The sequence below is a fragment of the Lagopus muta genome, chromosome 2 (assembly GCF_023343835.1).
Source record: "Lagopus muta isolate bLagMut1 chromosome 2, bLagMut1 primary, whole genome shotgun sequence".
NCBI lineage: Eukaryota > Metazoa > Chordata > Aves > Galliformes > Phasianidae > Lagopus > Lagopus muta.
In genome coordinates, this window is record NC_064434.1 from 95,711,652 (window position 1) to 95,734,893 (window position 23,242).

A 23,242-nucleotide genomic window follows, 5' to 3' on the forward strand; every position below is an offset into this window, starting at 1 on the left:
GATGGAACTAAGCTTGAATGACTTGTCTGATAGAAAGATAGGAGGATTTTCTTTGGTTTTTTTTTTTTTTTTTTTTTTTTTCCATTAGTATATAGGCAAAATAACCTCAGCCTTTGCCATTGTAGTTTTATTTTTGGTAAGCTATCAAGATGTTTAAACAGATAAATGTAGGGGTCAAGTGAATGGTAATTTATGTCTCCAGAATTGGACTCCAAGCAATTAGGCAACAGTTGAAATTATTTGCATGCAATTTCCAGAGCATTGTACTGCATACATAGATTAGCCACAGAATGTCCGCTGTGCATGGAGAGCACCTGCTTCAAGTTCTGTATGTTATAGGCTGAATGGAGCAAGATCTACAATTTTAAATGTCAGCATTGCAGTAGTAAAAAAGGGCTAAAATGCCAAAAAGTATGCTGTTCAGGTTAAAGGTGATAGTGACAACACATGGGTATTACTTCGAATGTGTTACTGAGGGAGTTCTGTTGTACTGAGGGAGTGCTTTTATCAGCTTATTCAGGGAGCCTGTGGAAATTGTTGTGTATTGAGCTGCACCTGTGTGATGCAGAATACCTGCATTAACTCATTGCTGACTGTGCTCTGTGTATGCATGCAAGTTGCCCTCCCAGTCCTGTGTTTTGCTCATGGTGGTTTTTTCTCAGCATTGAAAGCATCACAAAATCAGACTTCAAGGGAAATTAATCTCTTCTGGCATTCGGTCCATCAGGAAGTCTGTAGACCAATGTACATTTAGTGACTTTGAAAAGTGTTGGTCTCTGAGTAGCCAGTAACAGCTTCAGAGTATTTGTTTTCTACCAAATGAAGCTGCTTGTAGAATTTTAAAGAAGGATGATCATTAATCTGAACCTCTGTGGTCTGTTGTGTGAGTACACATGCATGAACTGTGAGTGAAACAATAGGCTGTAATGAGAAATGGTAAACTGCAAAATGTAACAGTGAAATGGAATTAACCATAATGAGTACTTTGGATCTGCTGTGCTCACAGGGCTGATCAGAAAAGCTGGGCTCACATGCTGGTGTTTATTGCTCACCATTTTGTATTTGTGACTTCAAAGCATGAATGGGAGTCAGTCCTTCATTCCTGTTGTAGGCATACCCTTTTAGTACACCTTCTTGCTGTCTTGCTTTTCAGATGGCTCTACTGATGTTTTTCTTCACCTCATAAAGCAGAGGAGTTTTTTTGCCTGTTCCTATGATTTGTACCAAGTTTCAGCCCAGAGCAAAATTTTTTCAGCTGATATAAATTAAAGCACTGAAAAATAGCGCTTTTAAAAAATGAGAATGCAGAAAGAATTTTAACCAGGGCACGAGAGGCGTGTAAGGAATTTCTTGGTGTATAGAGTAATAGTTGTTAAAGAATGTGTTTGGTAGCTTTTGGAAGGATGCTGCAGGGTGCTATGCAGAACACATCTGAGAAATGAGCAGTGCTACAGACTTGGAAACAGACCCACCCATGGACACCCCGTCCTGTACTTCTGGTAGCTCTGTGCCTACTTGGTAACTCTGAGGCTGCCGATACACAGCTGTGGTTCTGATGTTGTTCCACAAGTGTCCTCTCTGAGGAAGAGCAGGGAACCATGCTACATACTACGTGAGAACTTTATCCAGGGCCTGCATCTCCTCCTGCCTGCCCCCCCCAGGCATGAAGGTAGGCCGCTTGGAAAGAGAAAAGCCTTACCTGAGCTTTGCTAAGATCCTGGCAGAGGAGAGGGAGCGGTTGTGTCACCTCTCAAGGTTAAATACAGGCAGGTGGAAGGCAGGCAGTTCAGGAACCTTGATGTTCCATTTTCTCTTCAGACCATTTTCAGTTTCTGGATTGTAAAAACATCAGAGACAATTAAAAAGTTTTGGCTTTGCAATTCAAGTCACGTGAACGTGCATTGGCACTGGCTGTAATATCACTTACATTCAGCCATGTGACGTCTGCTAGATTCTTCACAAATTCAATTTTGGATCAGAATGTAAAGCACTAAAATCTGGCTGATGACTACTAGCCTATTATTTTGCTTTCTCTCTCACTATTTCTCTTTTAATCTATAACAGCCTTATAGTCAAGAAAACACATTTTAGAGTTATTGATATCTGGATTGGGCTCACAAAATACTGCAAAGAAATAGATGGAGTTTGAATGAGTGAAAGACAAGTGACTGTTCATAGGGTTTTTGGGGATGCATGTGAGTGCATGTCTGGCATATGGTACCTGTTTGCTGAGCTTCTTCATGCCGCCTTCATTTGGGATTTTTATCACCACTTTTACTACCATAAGGAGACTGAATTTCCAAAGTACTGGTGTGGTCTTCAAGCAGATGTGCTTTGCTGTTCTTAGAGAGAAGTGACAACTATGCAAGGAGAGGGAAGGCTTGAAGAGGGGCTGATTTGTTTCGTTTGGCTGTAGTGAAACTAAGGGTTGTAAGAGCTGCTCCTGATGAGTTTTAAAACAGTCTAAAATGAATAAATTAAAAAACTGCCATTAAGTCTATGGGTGAAGCTGTTCTGTAGGTGGTGAAATTTACTGTAGGTTTGTATGTTGCTAGCTGAGGAGATCAATGAAACTTGAGTATAAAGGACTTCCTCAGCACTGATCTGGCTGAAGCCTGAAGGGACTCAATCCTGCCTTGGCTGTGTCATCTTTTTGCAGTGGGAAGAAGATGGGTATAACTGAGTTAACAAATTGCTCAACAGCTCAACTGAAGTGCGTTTTTCCGGCATACTGAAGCAAATTAATATGATGGTGTATATTCAAAACTAGCTTTGTTATTAGCTCTTGCTTAAAGGCTTTCTTATCTACACTGGTGATAATATGTACTTTACATAAAGAATGTGACTGGTTTCTCTGTGGCTTATGCTATTTACTTTTAATTGTGAGTTAACTTTTAAAGTAAGGTAATGCAGCATTACCTATGTTGAGGTGTGTGATTGCCTTTTTTTTTTTTTTTTTTTTTTTTTTTTTAAAAGGAAACTTTTAATTACTGAAACAAAATTACTGGTAGGTGGTATTGGTTGGTGGCTGCAACATCAGCTGTTCCAGGGAGGAGCAAAAATGAGCCCAGCTCTTCTAAGCTCTATTTTAATACTTCATTTCTCTTGGAGTGCTTCTTTGCCTTTATAAGTGTTTTTGAGTTCAGACCATGAGTGCTACCTGGAGTTGGTAGGCTTTATTTGTTTGGAGTCTTTTAAAGAAGATTATCTGGGGTATAGGATACATTTACTTGAAAGTTTAAAGGAGATGTAACATCCAAGTATCATTGTTAAAGATAAGCTGAGAACAAACAGCAAAAAGAAGACCAGAAATCTTCAGAAGGACTTGAAGATGTTGGAGGGGGAAAAAAAAAGCTCGTATAACTTCCTCCCCTCTTCCCCCCCCCCCAATATATTTTTAAACTCAGCACAAGTCTTTCACTGCAGTATATTACAGAGTCTATGAGAAATAAGCAACTATTGTTCTCTGTATTTAAAACTAAAACAATAAACTGAGAACAGTTTATTTTTTCTGAATGTTTTCAGCCTGGAGGGGAGAAGTTAGTCAAACTCTCCAGATTTTTCATTGGTTTTCTGTTCTTTGTTTCTCATCTTCCAGTAATAAACAAGCACTGGCTCTGTGCTATCTAAAATATTTAACCTAAATGAATAGGAGTTGTGGTTTGGGTTGTTTGCAACGTGGGCAATTATCAGATTGTTTAAAATTTCTTAATATTAAAACACTGCATGAAGAGGAAAGCATCTGTCCTGCAGAGTGAATAGATGTGTACCACAGGAGATCTGGAGAAGCCTTCATGTGGCTTAAGCTGCAGATAATATCTGCTATTGTAGAATCTGAGCATTTGGAGTGTTGGTAGGCATTAAGGAAAGTGGAAATTGGAACACAGCTCTTGTAAGCAAATGAGAATTCTGTGTGAAAGGGAAGTTAACAGTGAATTGAAGTTGTCTGCTGCATGCATACTGTATGCATTCTTGACTTTAATGTTTGAGTGCTTCAAACTTTTTTTTTTTTTACTAAAACAGAGGTGAAATAAACTTAATCATTATGGAGTCTTTTATGTGTTATTAAGTAAATGCTTCCTAAGCATCTCTTAATCTACTTTCACAAGAACCATTAGATAACAAATTGTGTTCCCAATTGTACTGTTTTAGAAAATAGACCAACATTAAAAACTATAATTTTTAATTTGTGATCAGATACCTTGGACCTAATTTTTAGGCTGCATCGCATCATACAGTCAGATGTTCAGAATGACTCCCAAGTGAGTTTGGATGAATTTGGGCTCAGCATCTCTAAAACTTAGAATCGTGTTTCCATGTTTCATTATCTGGTTTTCCCTCAAATCAGAATACTGCATTTATGCCTATGGACAGTTTGGTTTAATTTATTTGCTTATCATCACTTAAGAGCTGTCTGGCAGAGATAATATCATCCCAATTGGCATTTGGCTACATACCTTTCTTTACTCCTTTCTTCTTGACTGCATAATTTGTAACACCTACAACAAAGAAGGACAAATGGAAACTACATGAAATAAGGCTGTAATTAGCCCAAGACCATAGACACCTTGAGGAAAGAGGCAGGGGTTGTTTGCTTCTGAGGAACAAATCCTGCTTGAGGTAGCTCTTAAAATTGCAGGAAGTTAGTCTTAATTACCAGAGAGCTGGCTCCTGTCATGTGGTGCCATCAGCACAGTTGCTCCAGGGTTTAACCACTCTAAAGGTGAAGAATATTTCCCTGTGTGTCCCTGTTAAACAAGTAGGATTTCAATTTACGAGTCCTGACTTTCATTTTTAATCCTGTGTCCAGTCCTACTTTATAACTGCATTCCAGTTTTCATTTCTTGTCCTGCTTCCAATCTCCAGCTCTTTTTTCACCTTCTCCAGCCTTCTGTTTTAGCAGGTTGGTTCTTTACAAGGTAATCAGAGAGTGGGCAGTTTCTCCCTCCCTTCTTGGTAGTTCAGCTGTCAGACTGAAGAGGGAAGTTGTTGGGATTAATAAGGCGGTGCTGTGAGCCCCATCTGTAGTAAGAGATGATTGTAAAAGTTGTCTTGCTTTTCTTTTAAAGGTCAGTTGATAAGGATTTTGACTGAAGTGTTTATAGGGAACAACAGCAGTATCTGCATGGTTTATTGAAACTCATCTGACTTGAGACTGTGCAGTTGAGGAGGTACATGCAGCATTTCATTTCCTTGTAGGATCCATTAGAAACTTATTTATGATGGGATTGATTCACTGTTTGCATCATAGGTACGCTATTGATGTTCTGATTGTTTGAACACTGATTTGTGCTTGGCATAGAACATGGTGGCAATAATATGTATGTATTAGCACATAATGAATGAAGTACGGGGAGTTGGTGGTCAGTACTATTAAAGTGGAGGTGGCACTTTTTGCTCACTGGTGTTGGATGTGGCTTAGGAGGCCTACACCTGAAATTAGACATTGATCAGTTGGTTGCTGCACACTTGCACATTTATGCCTGTGTTCTGCAGTGCCTGGGAAGTAAGCATCCTGGAGTTCTCTGTTATTTTGAAACCTCTTTGTTGAAAAGTATAAAATGTTATTTCTATTGCAGGGCATAAAGCTGTTCAATCAATTACGAGGCAACTGAAAAGAAATAGTACAGAACAAAGCACATTGTTTACTTTAGGCTGTGAAGTTGACTGAGAATAGAGAACTGGCCTGAAATTAAAAAAATAAGGGGGTAGGGGGGATGGGATTTTAAGGTCAATATAAATACTCATTTTAAAAATGCTCACTTGAATTCAGGCTAGTGCAATATGCAGCACAGTGAGACTGTTAGGATAGGACCACTGGAAATCTTTCTATGTAAGGAATTTGCAGAGCCAGTCAGCCAGAGATCAAGCCCCTGCTTGACTGAAGCATCTGTGGTGGCATTTAGAAAACCTGAGAACTTGCAATCATTTTCACTGACTGCAGTGCTCTGCTTTTTCTCTTCTGTCTGATCACATTTGATTCTTGCCTTCGTTACCTTATTCTACTCTTTTCCTTCTATTCTTGCAAGGATCACAAGAATCTGGGGATGTACAACGCTACACTTTTTTTCCTCCCTCCCTCCCTGTTTTATTTTCATGTTCTGGATCTGAATGGGTTGGGGAAGAAATTGACCTCTGCTTCTCATCTTCGTCCTGCGAGGCGTTTCTTCTCAACCTTCTTCCTTTATCTTTTACATATCTTGAGAGTATGGAGGGCTGGCAGGTAGTGCAGGTCATTTGTCCTGTCTGTTACCTTCATCTGAAGAGGCGTATATGTTTGGTAACTGTTTGGGGTAGTGATGAGATAGGTCAGCTCTTCGGGTGAGGTATTAACATGAATGCATCTCAGGATGCAGGTGTGTCTTCTGGATAGCAAGTGACATTTCTTTCCAGGTAGTAGAATGTTTTTGTAAATAAATGTACCAAATAATTGTCATTTGAAATAAGTTTCTAATTCAAAACCTTGAAGCGCTCTTTTTCTTGAGTGTAAAGAACGTTAAGTTTTATTTTCAGTGTACCTTGTTGATCATTGCCTCGCTTTGCCATCCCTGATTGCGAAGTAGCATAAAAGCCACAGACCTCTTCCACGTGACCGAGGCTGCTGTGTTCGTATGGAGTGGGCAGCACAACTTGCAGGCCTGACTCAAGGGGCTTATTTCCGTTCTGCTCCCAGATCTAAGTGGTCTGGCTCTCAGTGGCAGGGACTTCAGACTTAGCAGTTATCTTTCTGCACATGGCTTTTGTTGCTGCTGTTAACTGTGTGGAAGGCTTTGTAAGACTTATGTACACAGAGCCACATGTGCAAAGTTATTCTCTGATCCTGTGTTTGTGTAGTGTGACAGAGTGAGGTTCTTGTGTTCATCAGTGTGTTAATTATGTTCTGCTTGATGTCAGAGGAGTGTAGCTAATTCAGAAAACAGATGTAATGTATGGCTGCTTTTTTATAGTTACTTTTAATATAAAATATTTCTGGAGCACGGTGGATTTTAAATTAACTCAGCATTATCCTTATTATGATGGGGCTTCCTTTATGTCACCTCGAAGATACTAAGGCTGTCTGCCCAGCCCCCACTTCTTTGAGTCTGATTATAGTTGAAACCTTACAGCCCACTTCTAGGAAAGTATTGCTTTGACAGCTATATGTCATCAGCACAGGCAAATCCAAACAGCTTTGGGGCTGAAGCAGCTGATATGAAATGATAAACCACCGCAACTGATTAATGTTAGACATAATCTCTTCATGCCTGTCTGTTTCCCGTTGCTTCCTTCTACTTTTGTCCGTCCCCCTTGGGTGTTTATGTCTTATGGCATTGCGGAAGGACTTAGTCTTATTCTTTCCTTATTTTACATGGTTATGTGTAGATTGCGTGGAATGTGAAGCAGGAAAAATGAAATAGGATGAAAAAGGAGAGTTATCTCAGAACAGCGTCGGTGGTGCTGTGTGCACAGCCTTGATCCCAGCTGGGACGCGGCCCGCAGCACCGACTGGGACAGCTGCAGTGTTCCCAGCCTCTGAAAGCTCGTGTGGAGCCATGTGGGGTATCGCTGTACTGGGGCACAGTTAATCCCCACATCTTCCGGTGACAACGAGGATTTGTGCACTCACTTAAAAGTTTGAATTTATATTTTTTTCTTGGTGTAGAATTTGCTTTGTGTTTTTTTTTTTGTTTTTTTTTTTTCTCAGTGTAAGAGAAATACAGACTCCTCTGTTTCATGAATGCCCCTTATTGGGAGTTTGTTATTCCATCACAAAGGAATGCAGCCATAGCATAATATAGAATTGTTATCTTTCTGCCTCAGAAATGACACTTAATATATTTTGTTTTTGTTTATGATCCTGCCACCTCCAACAACTTTATTTGCACTTAAAATGCTCCTCCTCACCTCCCCAAATAACCAACACCAACGAAATCTACTGCTACTACAAAACCGAACCAACAAAAAAAGCAATAAAAAAACCTCCACAATTAAATGCATTTGATTTTGATCTGAATTTAGGAATTTAGGCTGACCTCACATAATGCTGCTTCGGAAGTAGGTGGATGCTAAAGCTGTAAAATACCTATAAGGCTTCAACAGAAGCATGCATCCTGTTTGAGGATATACTTAGGTTTCCCATGGAGATAGGGCATAAGCTATTTTTTGCTGCCTGTCTTCCTCCTCTTTTCTGTGCTCTCTCCATAACTTTCTAGTTCAACGTAGCAAAAAGATAGGAGTCTCAAGGCAACAGTGTTTTTACATATGTAATGAAAAATGGTAGAGCAAGGATAGAAGAGAATCCTGTTAGGAGCAGGCTACATAGGTTTCAATTATTGTTGGGCATCAGGGAATCCCAGGGTGAAAGATGAACGCCCACTTGTGGGAAAGGCTTTAGTTTGAGCCTGTGTCTCCTGGGCCAGGTGCCAGTCAGAAGACGTGTATGTAGGAAATCAGGCCTCCTTAATGCTAGCATTTGCAAAGATGCTTGTTTTCAAATTACCCAAACTATGCATCTTAACATAGCAAACAGGTTTTTAGTTGATCTAGGGGAAGTGTATATGTACTTCCATTACTGAAAGCATCAGTTGTGGTGATTTTTTTGTTTTGTTTTAAATACAGTAATCAACGGAAGTCTTACTGTAGTATAAGATACTATTTGGGTTTTCTAGGCAAATTCAGACTTCAGGTATTAAATAAAGCTTGTAGGCATTTAGCTTGATCTACATATAAAAGTTAATTTGGATTCAGATAGGACTTCTGATAACTGTAGTACTTCATTATATGGAAATGCATTATGTCAGAGAAATGGAAATTAGGTAGGTGATACTAAGTCTTTAGTGGCATCCTGCAAGGGATACCTTGGGTGCTATTGGAATTCATTAGCGTGGGTGGCAAAGTAGCTGGTGCGTTATTACGTGTTCTGTATGCTGACGTGTTGTTTATTTTTTTCCATCTAGGACTCAACTGTTGTGACTCCAATAATACTCAGAACAGATCCACAAGGATTTTTCTTCTATTGGACAGATCAAAACAAGGTAAGAGGGAAAAATTCTTATTCCAGAATGGTTGTTTCTGTTTCCAGGGGTACGATGGACAGGAATTAGGAGGTTTTGCACGCCTGTTCTGACACAGTAGATGAGCGTTGCATCAGCCTATGTTCCTTTGCTGTTCTGGGAAGAAAATATAAACAGGCCTGTGGCTCATCTCTAGTGTGTAAAACATGGAGAGAAGGGTGAAATTCTGGAGTTCTGCTGTACACTGGTCATATGCAGCCATGTTAATGGTCTGGCCAATGAGATGTAACGTTTTTTTAGTTTACAGGCAAGGATCAATTTAGCATGTTGTTTTGTTTCACAGTTGTGGTTTCTCTGTTTTGCCTTCTGTACACTGAGGATGTTGGCTGTGGTGCATAACAGGTCTTGGAATACCCAAAGGCCAGAGCTCCCTTTGAATTCTTCCTTGTGCTGCACTATTCCATGGCTGTGCCTGCTAAGACACGTCACTAAATTCTTACTAATCCTCACTGGACACTTACTTACTTTTAAACACATTCCAGCTTGCTTAGATCACTATTATGGCTGGGGAGCTGTTGGGAAGATCATGGCTTGATTGGTCTCTACTTCACACCCACTTTCATATCTTGTCACCCCTTGAAATCAGGACTTGTGTGCTTCTAGCTGTTGGAGACTATGGAGCAGCAGCAGGGTTAAAGCATCGGTACCCCCAGTAACTGAGTGGAATTTGTTTCATAAAGATTATGAATCATATAATGTCCAATTATTGTTGCAATTGTTAGGGCAAAATGCTGTATTACAACTTGAAACAACGTGATGAGTTTTCTACAGATGAATTTTCAAGCACTTATGAAGTGCTTGTACCTGTTGCCTGTTGGAAACCTGGTGGTGTTGGAGCTTTGGCCTTGTTTTGAAGTATATGCCAAGATGACTAAATATGTAGCTGGGCTATTCTTCCAATAGAAACTCGTTTTTCTCATTTGTGTAGCTGTTTTTCACAAGTTCATGCTGTTTTTATGTTTAGATGCCAATGCAGAAATTATTTCAGGAGGTAGCAACCACTGAATGTGCAGAATGTAGTCAATTTACTGCTGCATTAGGTCATATTTATCTTCCCATGTTTGCTTTCTAGAGATGGAGCACAGTTTTGAGTCAGTGTATTTGGAACCCTTATTGTGGAGCCGCAGTAAAAACCTTGCCTCATTTTGTGCTTCTGCAAGGTGGTGCTGGTTAATTGCATGTTTGTGCACTGACAGTCCAGTATTGTTAAATCACTGCCCAAAGATGGAAAGTGAATTCCCAAAGAAGTTGAAGGATGTGTCTGATTCGTACCAACCCAGAAGCTGTATCAAAACACAGCACAGTTTACTGATTTGTCCCTTGCATAGACTAATTTTTTTAAGTTGAAAAATAATGGCACACTTTGTAATAGTAAATGGAAAACCAGAGTTGATTGGAGAGTTTATTTAACTTTTAATATATTTGGCACTGAGACCTACTTCAGTTTCCTACTGTTGTCTGCAAAAACAATGTCTCGAAGCAGTTCTGTGAAGAACAGCTATTTATAGAATTGTTGTTCTCATATTCATGAAAAAATGTATTTATAATGCCCCAAGCATTTTTTAAAAGCTTGGGTATTTGTACAAGAGACGTTAAGTGTCAGTTTGATTTTTAAACTTGCAAATCAAGCCTCTGTGAAGGGAGACAAAAGGGATTTTTCTGGTTAATAATTCATGACAAGTTGGTGAAGCTCATTTCTTCACCCCGTTATAACAGCATCTAGTTGAAGAGAGTAAATGTTTCCAGTGGGGTGCTGATGCTGCAAGGAGAATGGTTGGATTTACTGTGGAATTACAAATATATTAAAAAAGGAGATCATAGGAAATTCTCTTCATTTCCTTCTTTGTGTAAGTGGTTATCCTGTGATGACAGAGGAACCACTTGAAGAAATAGTATGAGAAGAATAGAGCCTCCATGTGATTGCTTTCTCTTTTTTTTTTTTTTTTTTACCTAGTTATTATTTTTGAAGCAACTGTCTTTTGTCATAAACAGGTCTGTTGCTTTCTGAATATGGATGGATTGATCTTGTGTCAACAGAGTGATAAACTGTGAGAAGAGTGCTTGTGAGCATAGGCTGTCTGACACATTTTCCTGGGCAGTCTCTGCGTACAGATGGGGAGATGAGGCATGAGTGGCAGCTGTCTTTCCAGTCATTTCCTGTTGTAAACAGTTGTCCTGTTTACCAGACACTCAACAAAGTTGTAAATTACCAGCTGAACAACGATGTGGCTTTTAAGTTGGAGATCTAGCTCCTTGCGTTCTGTTGCTTTGTCAGCAAATTACCCTAAAACAAAAAAGCAAGAAAATCCCATTATAATAAATATAAAATACATAAAAGTGATTCCACTTGTTAAATTTGTATTTAACTTAGGGCACAGATGGTTGTACCTGTGCAACTTTCTCTAACTTGCTGAGCTGGGTCTTGCACGGTTTTCTTGTTTTCTCTCTGCAAAGAAAGAAAAGTTATACATGATGTCTGGTATCTAGCAGTGTATCTGAAGGGTCCTTTAGACTGAGCTCTGACTACATGAAGAACCAAGCTCCTGAAAAGGATATGCATTACTTTTCATGTATAGGATGGATGTTAGAATTTCCCTTCCGCATCTGACAGCTTCAGGCAAGGCAAACAGTAAACTGCCAAAGATTCCTTCAATGGAAGATACGCATCCATCTGCACTGCTTCTTTCCTTCATGGCTGTGTGTGTTTTGACCGTTTGAATACAGTTGGACAAAGATGTGTCCTGCCAGATGCCTAGGCCCAGCACTGCTGCTTTTGGACATTAACAGGTTTTATATTAAAAAGTGGCTGATGCTATTTCTCTGCTTAAATGACATCATCAGCAGAGTAAACAATAACCTAGAATGCAGTGCGTTCTTCTGACCATATGCCATTTCTCTTTGATTTTTATATGCTTGGCTCACCTTCACTGCCTATCCTAGGACAGGTCTCAGCTGCAGTGAAGGTCTGCTAAGCAAGTCTGTTGAAGCTGTGATCTTGTATTTGACAGGAGCAATGTGGTATCCTGCAGTTTGATATGCTTATTGTGTGTTTGCATGTCTAAGTAGATTTTATTGTCACCAGTAAAGATAATACTTCAAAATAATATCATACCTAGCATTTTGCTATATTTTTTCCTGATAATGAGACAATTAAAATGCTTTCATTTTAAACAGGTAGGACAGCTTTCTGATTTCATTTGTAGCTTTCAGTATTAAGGTCTTTTTTAATGAAGATTCTGGAATATTTGCTTCACCTATATGCAGAACACTGGCTGACTTTATATTAATTATTCTTTAAATATGAAAAATTAATGTGACAAGCTAGTATCTCTTATTGTTTCAGTAAAATTTCTTTAAACTGTAGGAAAACCAGACAGTATTCATTGTGTTGTATTTTTATGACCTGAGTAAAACATATCTCAGTTCCTTTAGAAACTTTAAAAACAGAATGTCACTTCTTTCATTTGTTCTTATTCATGAGTGTTGAAGAAAGATAAATTGAAACCCAACCATGTGAAGAGAAAGTCTTCCAGAGTAAAGAGGAGTAACAGCAAACATTTCTCAGAAAATGAGAAGATGCTGGAAGTGTTTGATGCGATTAGGCTGCTAGAACAGCTAGAAAAGGATGGTGATTCCTGTCTATGAGTGTATCAGTGGATGAACGGGCAGAATGGGACCAGAAATATGTATTGTTGACCACTTTTGCATTAATTTTTTTTGCATCTCTTAGCTGAAAGTTGTATAACATGGTCAGATGGATGTTAGAAGCTACCTATTGACTCTGTAGCTCTGACATTGTCTTTAAAAAAAAAAAAAAAAAAAAAAAAGAAGCAAGTAAATGAAGAAAACTACTAATTGTCTTTGAGGTAGAGCCCTTCAAGTTTTTCTAAGTCAGAGGAAGATTGTGTGATGTGCCCACATCTTCATCTCACTGGCAAGTGTTGCCTTTTTTTTTTCAAAGTGTAAAGGTAGGTGCTGGTAGGGCAGCACACTGAAAATGTGAAGGGTGGAGGCTTAGTTGCATCCCCATGAAATGAGGAGTTGCCTAAGAGTGTCATGAAACCTGACATAGGTACCCACTCTTGGGGAGTTAACAATGATTTCTACTCTGAAGTTTTCTAACCTAATGGAAGAGCTGTTGTAATTAGACGTCCTCATTTGTCCAACAGCATTTCTGTTGAGAAACTGCTTTAAGTGTTGTTACGGTGCTTGGTAGGAAGAGACGTGTGGCTGAAGTTTCCCTCCTTTGGTGGTTGCAGTTAGTGATAGCACCACCAAACCAAATGGTTTAGCAGAAGAGAAAATGCAGAATTAATGGCTCATGATTTTAAGTGTCTTTGGGAGGTGGGTTGATGAGTCCAACACGATGCTGGGCATTTCTTCTAGCTCTATCTTGCCAAGACTACCAGGTGCAGACTATCTGAAGCCAGAGAAACTCAACCTGTGCAGCTTCTTAGTCTTGGCACTAGTTGCAGTTTTCAAGGGAAGGAGCAGGGTCTTTTTTTTTCCTGACAGGGATAGAGTTGTTCATATATGTAAACATCACTGACAAAACTGGTGCCAACATGCTGTAGCTCAGCCACAGAATACGAGCTTGCTGCAAAAGCCTGTAGCAAAACTCCCTGGAGCCAGATCTTTCTCATTTCATGAGACTGCACAATGTGATTCTATGTATAATGGGAGAAGAATTTTTTTTTTGCCTCAAAGGTCCTTTTCTCCTCATGCATCCTTAGGTGACTGTATCTTTGGGCCTGAAAACCCAGTGTGGATGGCTGAGTGAACATGTGAAGCAGAGACCTGGGGCTGTGCCCATGTAAGTAGGATTCTGTAGGCAGATACCTGGGCCTTTGCCTGCTTTTTGTGGTTATCTTGGTTGACACACTGAGGTGTAATGTTAGGAGCTGGTGTAATGTGAGGAACTGGACACCAGGGATGTCATTGCTTGAATATGCTATGGATGCAAATATTAGCATCTGAAGTTGCGTGGCTGTTAGGTTTTTAATGAGAAATGGAAGAAAATATCTTCAAGGATGCAACTGCATGCTTAGGGACTTTTGAAGCCACTAGGTTGGGCAATGTGGACACTGGAAGATGAAATCTTATAAGTGAGCTTTTCTTCCACCGAAGGTGCAGATGTAAAAGAACATAACAGAGATCAAATTGGCAATAGATAATCTAACTGGTCTGTGAGTTTTCAGGCTGCGGGTGCTAGCACTGGCTTGAAGCAGCTGAGGGCAAAGCATTCAGATGTTGAGCTGCTAGTTCTGATTGCAGCCAGAGAGGCTATCCTGGAAAGTTCACTTGCATGCATGTGCTTGCAATCACAGTCTACTTGTGAGTAGAGAATTAACTCCTATCATGCAGGGGAATCAGCTTAACAGTGATTCACTGTCACCTGGAAGTTGCAGCTTGTGGTTTTTCACAACTACTAGAAAAGATAGTATGTGAGTGCAATAGAAGAAGGTGAGGAAGTTGTTAGGGGATTGCCATAGGAAAGCAAAATGGAAGGAAATATTTCATGGAGGTCAACTTCCCATCAGACTGATCTTATTTTTAAAAGGAAATATCATTGCTTTCAAAACATGGAAATTGTTCAAGGCTCATTAGGGAAATGGTACTACATCAAACACGGAAGATCTCTAATGAGCATTTCCCACTACTAAATATCTCCATTATTACTGTGAGGGAGGCAGGAATAGAAAATAAGGCTTGGATTTAATTCACAATATAGATCCAGTTTACAGTTTGTGAAATGAGGAGTCTAACGAATGTGAATAAGGAATGGTGATTCCAGGCATTCTACAACATCTGAAATCCAAATTTAGGCACTTTTAAATTCTTGGTGCTGCAAACAATCCTAAGGCATTTTGTGGTATGCAAGAATATTAGTTTTGCTGTCCTCTGGGAGTGAATTACGACTTTCCTTTAACAACGAGATTCCACATTGTCTCCTGTTCAAATAGGTTGAGGGTGAGGAAGTTCTGGATGCAGCTAAAAGTAAATGTTAAATGTTTAAAAATATGTACACTGTAAATGTGTGTTTTTGTTGCAAGCAGCAGTTGTGGTCTGGCTGAAAACTGCAATTGCAATTTTCAGTTAAATACTTTGAAGAAAACTGGTGGCTAAGTCCTCTAGTGAGTGTACCCTGCCGCAGCATCATTAATGGGTATCCATGTCAAGCTTTCAAATGCTTTGTGCCTGAAGTAGAAATTTTCATACGAGTCATATCTCTTGTAGTCATAACACCATCTGATGGATCAGTAGATATTGCCCTTAATAAACAGCAATGAATAGTATTAGGTTCTGGCTGGGAGTCAGAAGGCATGGTTACCTGTCACTGTTTGCCAAAACTTGGCAACAGGGCTGCTGTTCTGCCATGTGCTGACTTTGTCTGCTATAGAAAACCTTTGTTGGTAGGTGAGAGCAGCCTGTTGGTGCTCATTTAGCCCAGGGTACAGAGTGGTTCCAACCTACAGCACTCTGCACCCTGCTGTTAGTTATGTTAATGTATGCAGGGCTTGCGGTAAGTGGAAAAACAGTGGTTTGTAGGAAGCTAGTCTTCAGTCTCACTACTTTTTCTTAATTAAAAAGCCTCGTTCATGTCTACAGCTTGCATGTATGTTTGGCTGGATTTCTGCAGCATTTTCTTTGCTGACTGAACTATTATTAGCACGGTTCAAAAAATTGGCTTCTAGAACATGAGCTTGCCTGATTGCTGGGAGGATAACTGATCTCTCAGAGTGCCTGTCAGATTACTTCTCAGCTCTAGTCAGCAAGCTGAGTTTCTTCAGCTTCCTATCCTAGGTGTTTCCCACCCCAACTATGCTTTTATATTTTTGTATTCTTAAATGCTTTAGAAGATAGCACACTGAAAATAATGATCTTTAAATAAAATATGTTCTGTCTCTATAAACGTGATCTTCCTCTGTGGTTGTCTGTACTCCTCTGATAGTCAATTTTGTGCGATAGATGTTTTTCACAGATTCACCAAGGTTGGAAAAGAACTTCAAGATCATCCAGTCCAACCATGCACCTATCACCAATAGTACTCACTAAACCACTTCCCTCAACACAAAATCCAAACATTCCTTGAACTCCACCACCTCCCTGGGCAGCCCGTTCCCTAATGTCCAGCCTGAATCTCCCCTGGTGCAGCTTGAAGCCATTCCCTCTAGTCCTATCTCCAGTTACACAGGACAGGAGGCTGACCCCCAGCTCACTACAACCTCCCTTCAGGTAGTTACAGAGAGCAATAAGGTCTCCTCTGAGCCTCCTTATCTCCAGACCGAACAATCCCAGCTCCTTCAGCTGCTGCTCATAAGGCGTGTGCTCCAGTTCCCTTAGCAGCTTTGTTGCCCTTCTTTGAATCTGCTCCAGTGCCTCGATGTTTTTCTTGCAGTGAGGGGCCCTAAACTGGACACAGCACTCAAAGTGCCAGAGCTGAGTACAGGGGGGATAATCACTTCCCTGTTCCTGCTGGCAGTGCTGTTCCTGATGCAAGCCAAGATGCCATTGGCCTTCTTGGCCACCCGGGCACACTGCTGGCTCAAGTTCAGCTGAGCATCTATCAATGCCCCCAGGTCCATTTCCTTTATACAGTCTTCTAGCCACTCCACCTCAAGCCTGTAGTGTTGCCTGGGGTTGTCGTGGCCAAAGTGCAGGACATGGCATTTGGCTTGTTGAACCTCATCCCAGTGGATTCAGCCCAGCTATCCAGCCTGTCCACCTGTGTGTTTGAAAGGGTCAGTTCCTTTATTTTTTTAATTTTTTTTTTTTAGAAGGTTGATAAAAGCTCTTGAAACACAATTAGTAAATGTCCATATAGCTTTCAGTTTTCTAATAATATACACCTTACTCGCCTTGAGGTTTTTTGCCATTAAAAATGTAGACTTGACCTTGCTTTCCTCTCCTGCAGTCTTAGTGTATAGTACAGCAGCTCTGCAGACTTGCAGTTTGCATCACACAGAGCCAAAATGGCAAAGCCCTTAGCCTTGTACTCTGTTGACAGTGTGCTTTCCTTTCTGTTGTGGAGTTAGTATATGAGGACAGAAGGCCCTCCGTAGAGTCCTTTCTAGAGAATCATCTTTCAGTCCTATTTTCTTTGCTTTAATGACGTCTTTTATATATATATCTCAGTGTTGTGATGACACACAAACAGCCTCATGCTATAAAGAGGTTTAGGTTGACTGTGTGTGACTGGCTGTAATTTCTGAGCATTGGTAACTACACAGATGCTGTTTATATATCACTCCAAATATTCTGCTGGGTTAGGAGGTCTATAAAATCAATAGGTGGCCTCTGCCAGTGGCATGCATATTATATTGTCTCCTGTCTGTGGCCTGCCTTTAGGTATTTCTGGTATTTTGTGCAGCTGTGTCTCCTTGACAGACAGACAGGTTTTGCCACTAAAATCCATGGTTCTGGAGGATGTCAAATCCTGCCAAAACAGAGGAGACTGTTAAGACGCTGTCCCTTCCTGGTTCTGTTTTGTGTGCATGTTCACACGTATGTGCTATCAGCAGACAAGCTTCCTTCTTCATCTTCTTAGGGCTTTTCACCAGAGAGGAAATGAGTGTTCGTTACTTCTTCTAAAGATTCTTTCCACGTAGGTACGATCTCCAGTGTATTCTGATTTCCTGACGTCATTGTCCATCCTTCACTTACTAAGAAAAACCAGTAATAGATATACATTCTCAGCTCAATTATGTAATATATGACATTGTAGGTCTATTGATGTCAAATCATACCCCTTGCACTAGAACTAGGAGAAAGGAGTAGAGATGATGACACAGAGATTTAGGTTTTTGTCTCCATTCATTTCCAAGGAAAGGTGATTTCCAGTGCCTGAATTCCTACTGTGGAGATTGATCTGACTCTTAAGACTGGCACACATCTTTATCCAAAGTGTGCTTTGCGTGTGCTGCTTTTACAAAGAACTCTTTTTGGCTAAAGAAGGCATTGAAATCCTGAATCACTAGATCATGTCAAATACAGTGCTGTATAATTAGCTCAGTAACAATTTTTCCTTTGAGGTCACATATAATAGCACTATTTCAAGGCTGGCATTATCTATCAAAAGTGGAATTTTCCCTCTGCCCATATCCACAGAGAGATCTTGTACCTTATGGGAGTTAGGGATGACCAGAGCTTCTTCCTGCTATCAGGGTAAGTCATGGTGTGCCTGCTGAGCTCCGCTGAGCCTTCTGTGGCTGCAGCACCATGCAACTGGCTGTTAGCTCACTGCTAGCAGTGCATCCCAGGCAGCTCAGCGCTGCAAAGTCTGCTTCTAAATTGGAGAAGCCTGTGAGTTGTTAGCTGATACAGCACAGCTGTGCTGCCAGCTCTTTCAAGTACCGCTTATTGAAAGCTAGCTTGCAGCTGACCTAAGCGAATGCTGTCTTGCTGATAACAGTGTGTAGAATAAACTGTGCAAATGCTAATGTGTTTACCTGTACAATATGTCTCACTTAGGAGGACTATGAATAATTTGGACAGGTGATTTATTACGCATAGAGCTGGTTATTTCTGATTGATAAACAGCAGTAAGTGCTGTTTAACAACAGTAATAATTAAAACATCGATTAGTGGAGTAGCTGCCTGGTACTAAGTGATGCTCGTTGAAGCCACTGTTAAAACAGTAGTAAAATTCTGCAGGAAGTTTATCTGTTATCCTAGCTTCTCTGTGCTTACTCTGTGCTGTTGGATGTAAGGCTTTGTTAAATAAGAAGTGCCATAAAACAGAACACAATTGCGTGTAAATTAGAAACACGAGGAAAAAAAATTGCAGGGAGTGCCATTTGAAACATTTAAATTCTTTATCTTTGGCAGTAGCTAGAACTTTTGCCTTTCAATTCCCCTAGCTCAAGATTTTTCTCTTGAAGTTTCATTGTCTTTAGATGTGGATTCACAATGGCACTGTACTAGTGCAGGCTGAAAAGCAATGTGATAGATTATAATAATAAAATGGCCCATAATTCAGTGAGGTGGCTAATAAGTAACTGGTACTTGAAAGCAAAGTAACATGATTTAGCACCTGTAGTTTAAATAATATGCATGCACTGGTGCACTGTGAAAATTGTACTCTCAGGAACTTAGTTTTCTGTAGGTAAAAAAAGTACATCCTCTCTGCAGTATGTGGTTTTGAGTTAGTTGTAAACTACTTGTTATGCAAAATAAGTTGGTTTATTCAAGTGGTATAAATAGTCTTAAGATAAATCACTTTGTGTTGTACCCTTCTGCAGACATGGGAAGATGGAAACCAACAGCCAAATCTGCCAGCAAAAGTTGCTGGGAAAAGCCTGTTGGAGATCCTGCAGGAATACTCCTTGAGCATAGTGATGTCATATAACATCATTGGATGAGGTGAAGAGTGAGACTTATTAGACATACATGCAGTGTATTTTAAAATGTGGGAAAAATGTTTGAAAAATGTTACTGCTTTGCATGTGCCAGGGGTAAGCTGTCAACAAACTGATTGCAGATGTCAGTTGTGAGAGAGCTGCAGCTCACACCAGTATCTTTTGCGTATCAGTGTGTTACATACTCAAATTTAGTTTCCTGTCTTGCAGACATGCATGTTGAACATGGAATTGATATCCTTTGAAGTCAAGGAGTACAGAAAGATAAAGAAAGAAGGGGAGGAGTATGGGTTATGATGCAGGAAGCAAGAGATCAAGCTAGTTGTTCAAACTTGTGATTGAAATATGTCTGTACTTACGCTCATCTCCATAGTATTCCTACATTTCACTGACAGAAATCCTTCCGGATTCGTAGCCAGAAGGAGGGGAGAGAATGTATCTACCCTTTTGTAGTTACAAAAACTTTATTTTAGCCTCTTCAGAGATCCTGTTCCAAAGCAGATAGTGGAAAAAAGATCTCCTAATTCCTTGATAAGGCCTTTGCTCTTGGCTGCAAAGTAACACAAGATGTTTCTCATAAGCTGGAGCGAAGCTTCTCTTTTTTTCTGCTTTTAAATGTCTGACGTTTCATGTAGAACTTACTGGAACTGAGGCTAAAATTGTGTTTCCTCCTCACTGTGTCTCCAGGCTCAAGCTTTGCTTTGCAGAGATGATAGAATCTGCATGTACAGTTCTGTCTTGATTTGTATCTGAGTTTCCTGGACATGTCTCATTTTCTCATGCAAAAATTTTGCCTATGCAGAAGGATGGCTTCTGCCATTTCTTTGTCTCCTAGATGAGCTCCATAGTGCATGTGCTGTGCAACTCTGATACATCCCAGTTTTGTTAAAATGGCTTTTCACAGCCTGCTTCAGAGTGGGTTAAGCAAGTTAAGTGGATTTGCTTATGGTTGGAATGGCAATTACGGACACAATTGTGAATGATATGCCAGCATATGTCACCATCTTCAGAGTGCACAACTTGATATATAATAAGAGCAGGTGAAGTAGGAGAGGTGGAGGACTTTCCCTCCATGTTAAAACGTGCATAGGATCTGCTGGTCAGGCTGAGGGGAAAAGAAAAATCGAAAAAAAGACAAAAAGAAAGGGTCTCCTGGAAAGAGTCCAGTGGAGGGCCATGAAGATGTTAAAGAGCCTGGAGCATCTTTCCTATAAGGAAAGGCTGGGTGACCTGGGTTCATTCAGCCTTGAGAAAAGAAGACTCAGAGGGGATCTGATCAATGTCTATACATATCTGTGTGGGAGGCAGAGAGACAAGGCCAGTCTCTTTTCAGTGGTGCATGGTGATAGGGTAAGGGGAAATGGATGCAAATTGAAGCATAGGAAGTTCTGCACAAACATGCATAAGAACTTCATGGTGAGAGTGACAGAGTACTGGAACAGGCTGCCCAAGGCTGTTATGGAATCTCCTTCTTGGCAGATGTTCAAGGCCCACCTGCATGCCTACCTGTGCATCCTGCTGTAGGGAGCCTGCTTTGGGTTGGACTAGATGATCTCTAGAAGTCCCTTCCAACCCCTACAGTTCTGTGATACTATGATCAGTGACATTGACAGTGGGATCAAGTGCATCCTCAGTAAATTTGCTGATGACACCAGGCTGTGTGGTGTGGTTGACACACCTGAGGGATGTGATGCCATTCAGAGGGACCGAGACAGACTTGAGCAGTGGGCCCAGGTATGAACCTCATGAGGGTAGCTGCTAAATCCAACTTTGAGGTCTTCCACCTAGATCAAGGCAGTATCCACTACCAATGCAAGTTGGGGGATGAAAGGACTGAGCACAGCCCTGCTGAAAGGGACTTGGATATACTGGTATATGGCAGGCTGGACACGAGCCAGCATTGTGCCCTTGCAGCCCAGAGGGCCAGCTGCAACCTGGGCTGCATCAAAGGAAGGTGGGGCCAGTAGGCTGTGGGAGCTGATCCTGCCCCTCTACTTTGTGCTGTTGAGGCCTCACCTGGAGTACTGTATTTAGATGTGCAGGAGGGACATTGATCTGTTGGAGTGCGTTCAGGGGAAGACCATAAAAATGATCCGGGGGATGGAACACCTCTCCTACAAGGACAGTCTGAGAGAGCTGGGGCTGTTCAGCCTGGAGAAGAGAAGGCTCTAGGGAGACACATAGGGAGTGGAACATCTCCCTTATGAGGAAAAGCTAACGAACTTGGGTCTCTTTAGCTTGGAGAAGAGGAGACTGAGGGGTGACCTCATTAATGTTCATTAATATGTAAAGGGTGAGCATCAGGAGAATGGAGCCAAGCTTTCTCAGCGACATCCAGTGATGGGGTAATGGGTACAAGCTGAAACATAGGAGGTTCCACATAAATACCATAAAAATACTTCTTCACAGTTAGTATAACAGAACGCTGGAACAGGCTGCCTTGATAGGTTGTGGGGTCTCCTTCTCTGGAAATGTTCAAAACCTGCCTGGATGTGGTCCTGTGTGAATCTTACCTTGATGTTCCTGGCAGGGGGATTGGACTAGATGGTCTTTTGAGGTCCCTTCCAATCCCTGACATTCTGTGATTTTTGTGACCTGATAGTGGCCTTTCAGTATGTTATAGGGAGGTACAAGATTAGAGGAGTCTGTGGTGATGGGACAAGGGGAAATGGTTTCAAAGTTAAAGAGAGGAGATTTAGTTTAGATACAAGGAAGAAGTCTTTTACAGTAGGAGTGGTGAGGCGCTGGAACAGGTTGCCTAGATATGTAGTGGATGCCCTGTCTCTGGAAATTTTCAAGGGGAGGCTGGACCAGGCTCTGAGCAATCTGCTCTAGCTATGGATATCCCGGTTCATTTCAGAAAAGTTGGGCTAGATGACCATTAAAGGTCCTTTTCAACTCTAAGGATTGTATGACTGTAAGCACAAGGTATTGCCAGTGAGTCAGTGCAGTCCCAGATATGAGTACAAGCTGGGTGAACAACTTATTGAGAGCAGCTCTGTGGAGAAGGACTTGAAGGTTCTGGTGAATGAAAGGCTGGACACGAGCCAGCAGTGGGTACTTGAAGTCCAAGAAGGCCAACAGTATCCTGGTCTGTATCAAAAAAGGGGTGACCAGCATAGAGAGAGAGGGGGGATTGTCCCTGTCTCCTCTGCCCTTGTGAGGCCCCCTTTGGAGTACTGCATTCAGGCCTGGAGCTCCCAGTACAGAAGGATGATGTACTGTTGGAGTGGGGCCAGAGGAGGATGTGAAGATGATCAGAGTGCTGGAGCACCTCTCCTATGAAGAAAGAAAGAGGGAATTGGGCTTGTTTAGCTTGAAGAAAAGAAGACTCTGGGAAGACCTTATTGTGGCCTTCCACTACTTGAAGGGAGCTTATAATCAGGAGAGGGACTGGCTTTTAACATGGTCTGATAGTGACAGGACAAGGGCGAATGGCTTTAAACTAAAAGAAGGAAGATTTAAGTTAAATGTTAGGAAGAAATTTTTTACTTAGAGTGGTGAGGTGCTGGATGGGGCTGCCCAGAGAAGGCTGTAGATGCCCCATCCTTGGAGATGTTGTAGACCAGGTTGGATAGGATCCTGGACAGTCTGATCTAGTAGTTGGCAAGTCTGCCTGAGGCAGGGAGTTGGAACCTAGGGGATCTTTAAGGTCCCCTCCATCATAAGCCATTCTGTGATAATACTGCAGCTAAAAATGTGAACCTGGAAATAACATAAGGCTTCTAATACAGACAGATGTGGGTGTTTAGTCACAGCTGTCCATCCAAATCCTGTAGATTTATGCTGATGCTCAATCATGACCACTCAGCAACTTCCCTGGATTTATGC

At 41.0% G+C, this 23,242-nt stretch overlaps 1 protein-coding gene across 6 annotated transcripts in view; it reads left to right on the plus strand.

Annotated features, from left to right (window-relative positions):
* PLCB1 (phospholipase C beta 1) overlaps positions 1–23,242 on the plus strand; it is a 375,296-nt gene that overhangs the window by 1,793 nt on the left and 350,261 nt on the right. For all 6 annotated transcript variants that reach the window (XM_048938285.1, XM_048938286.1, XM_048938288.1 and 3 more), the window contains exon 2: positions 8,937–9,014. In XM_048938285.1, coding sequence (XP_048794242.1) covers positions 8,937–9,014 — 78 coding nt within the window. The remainder of the gene's footprint in view (positions 1–8,936; positions 9,015–23,242) is intronic.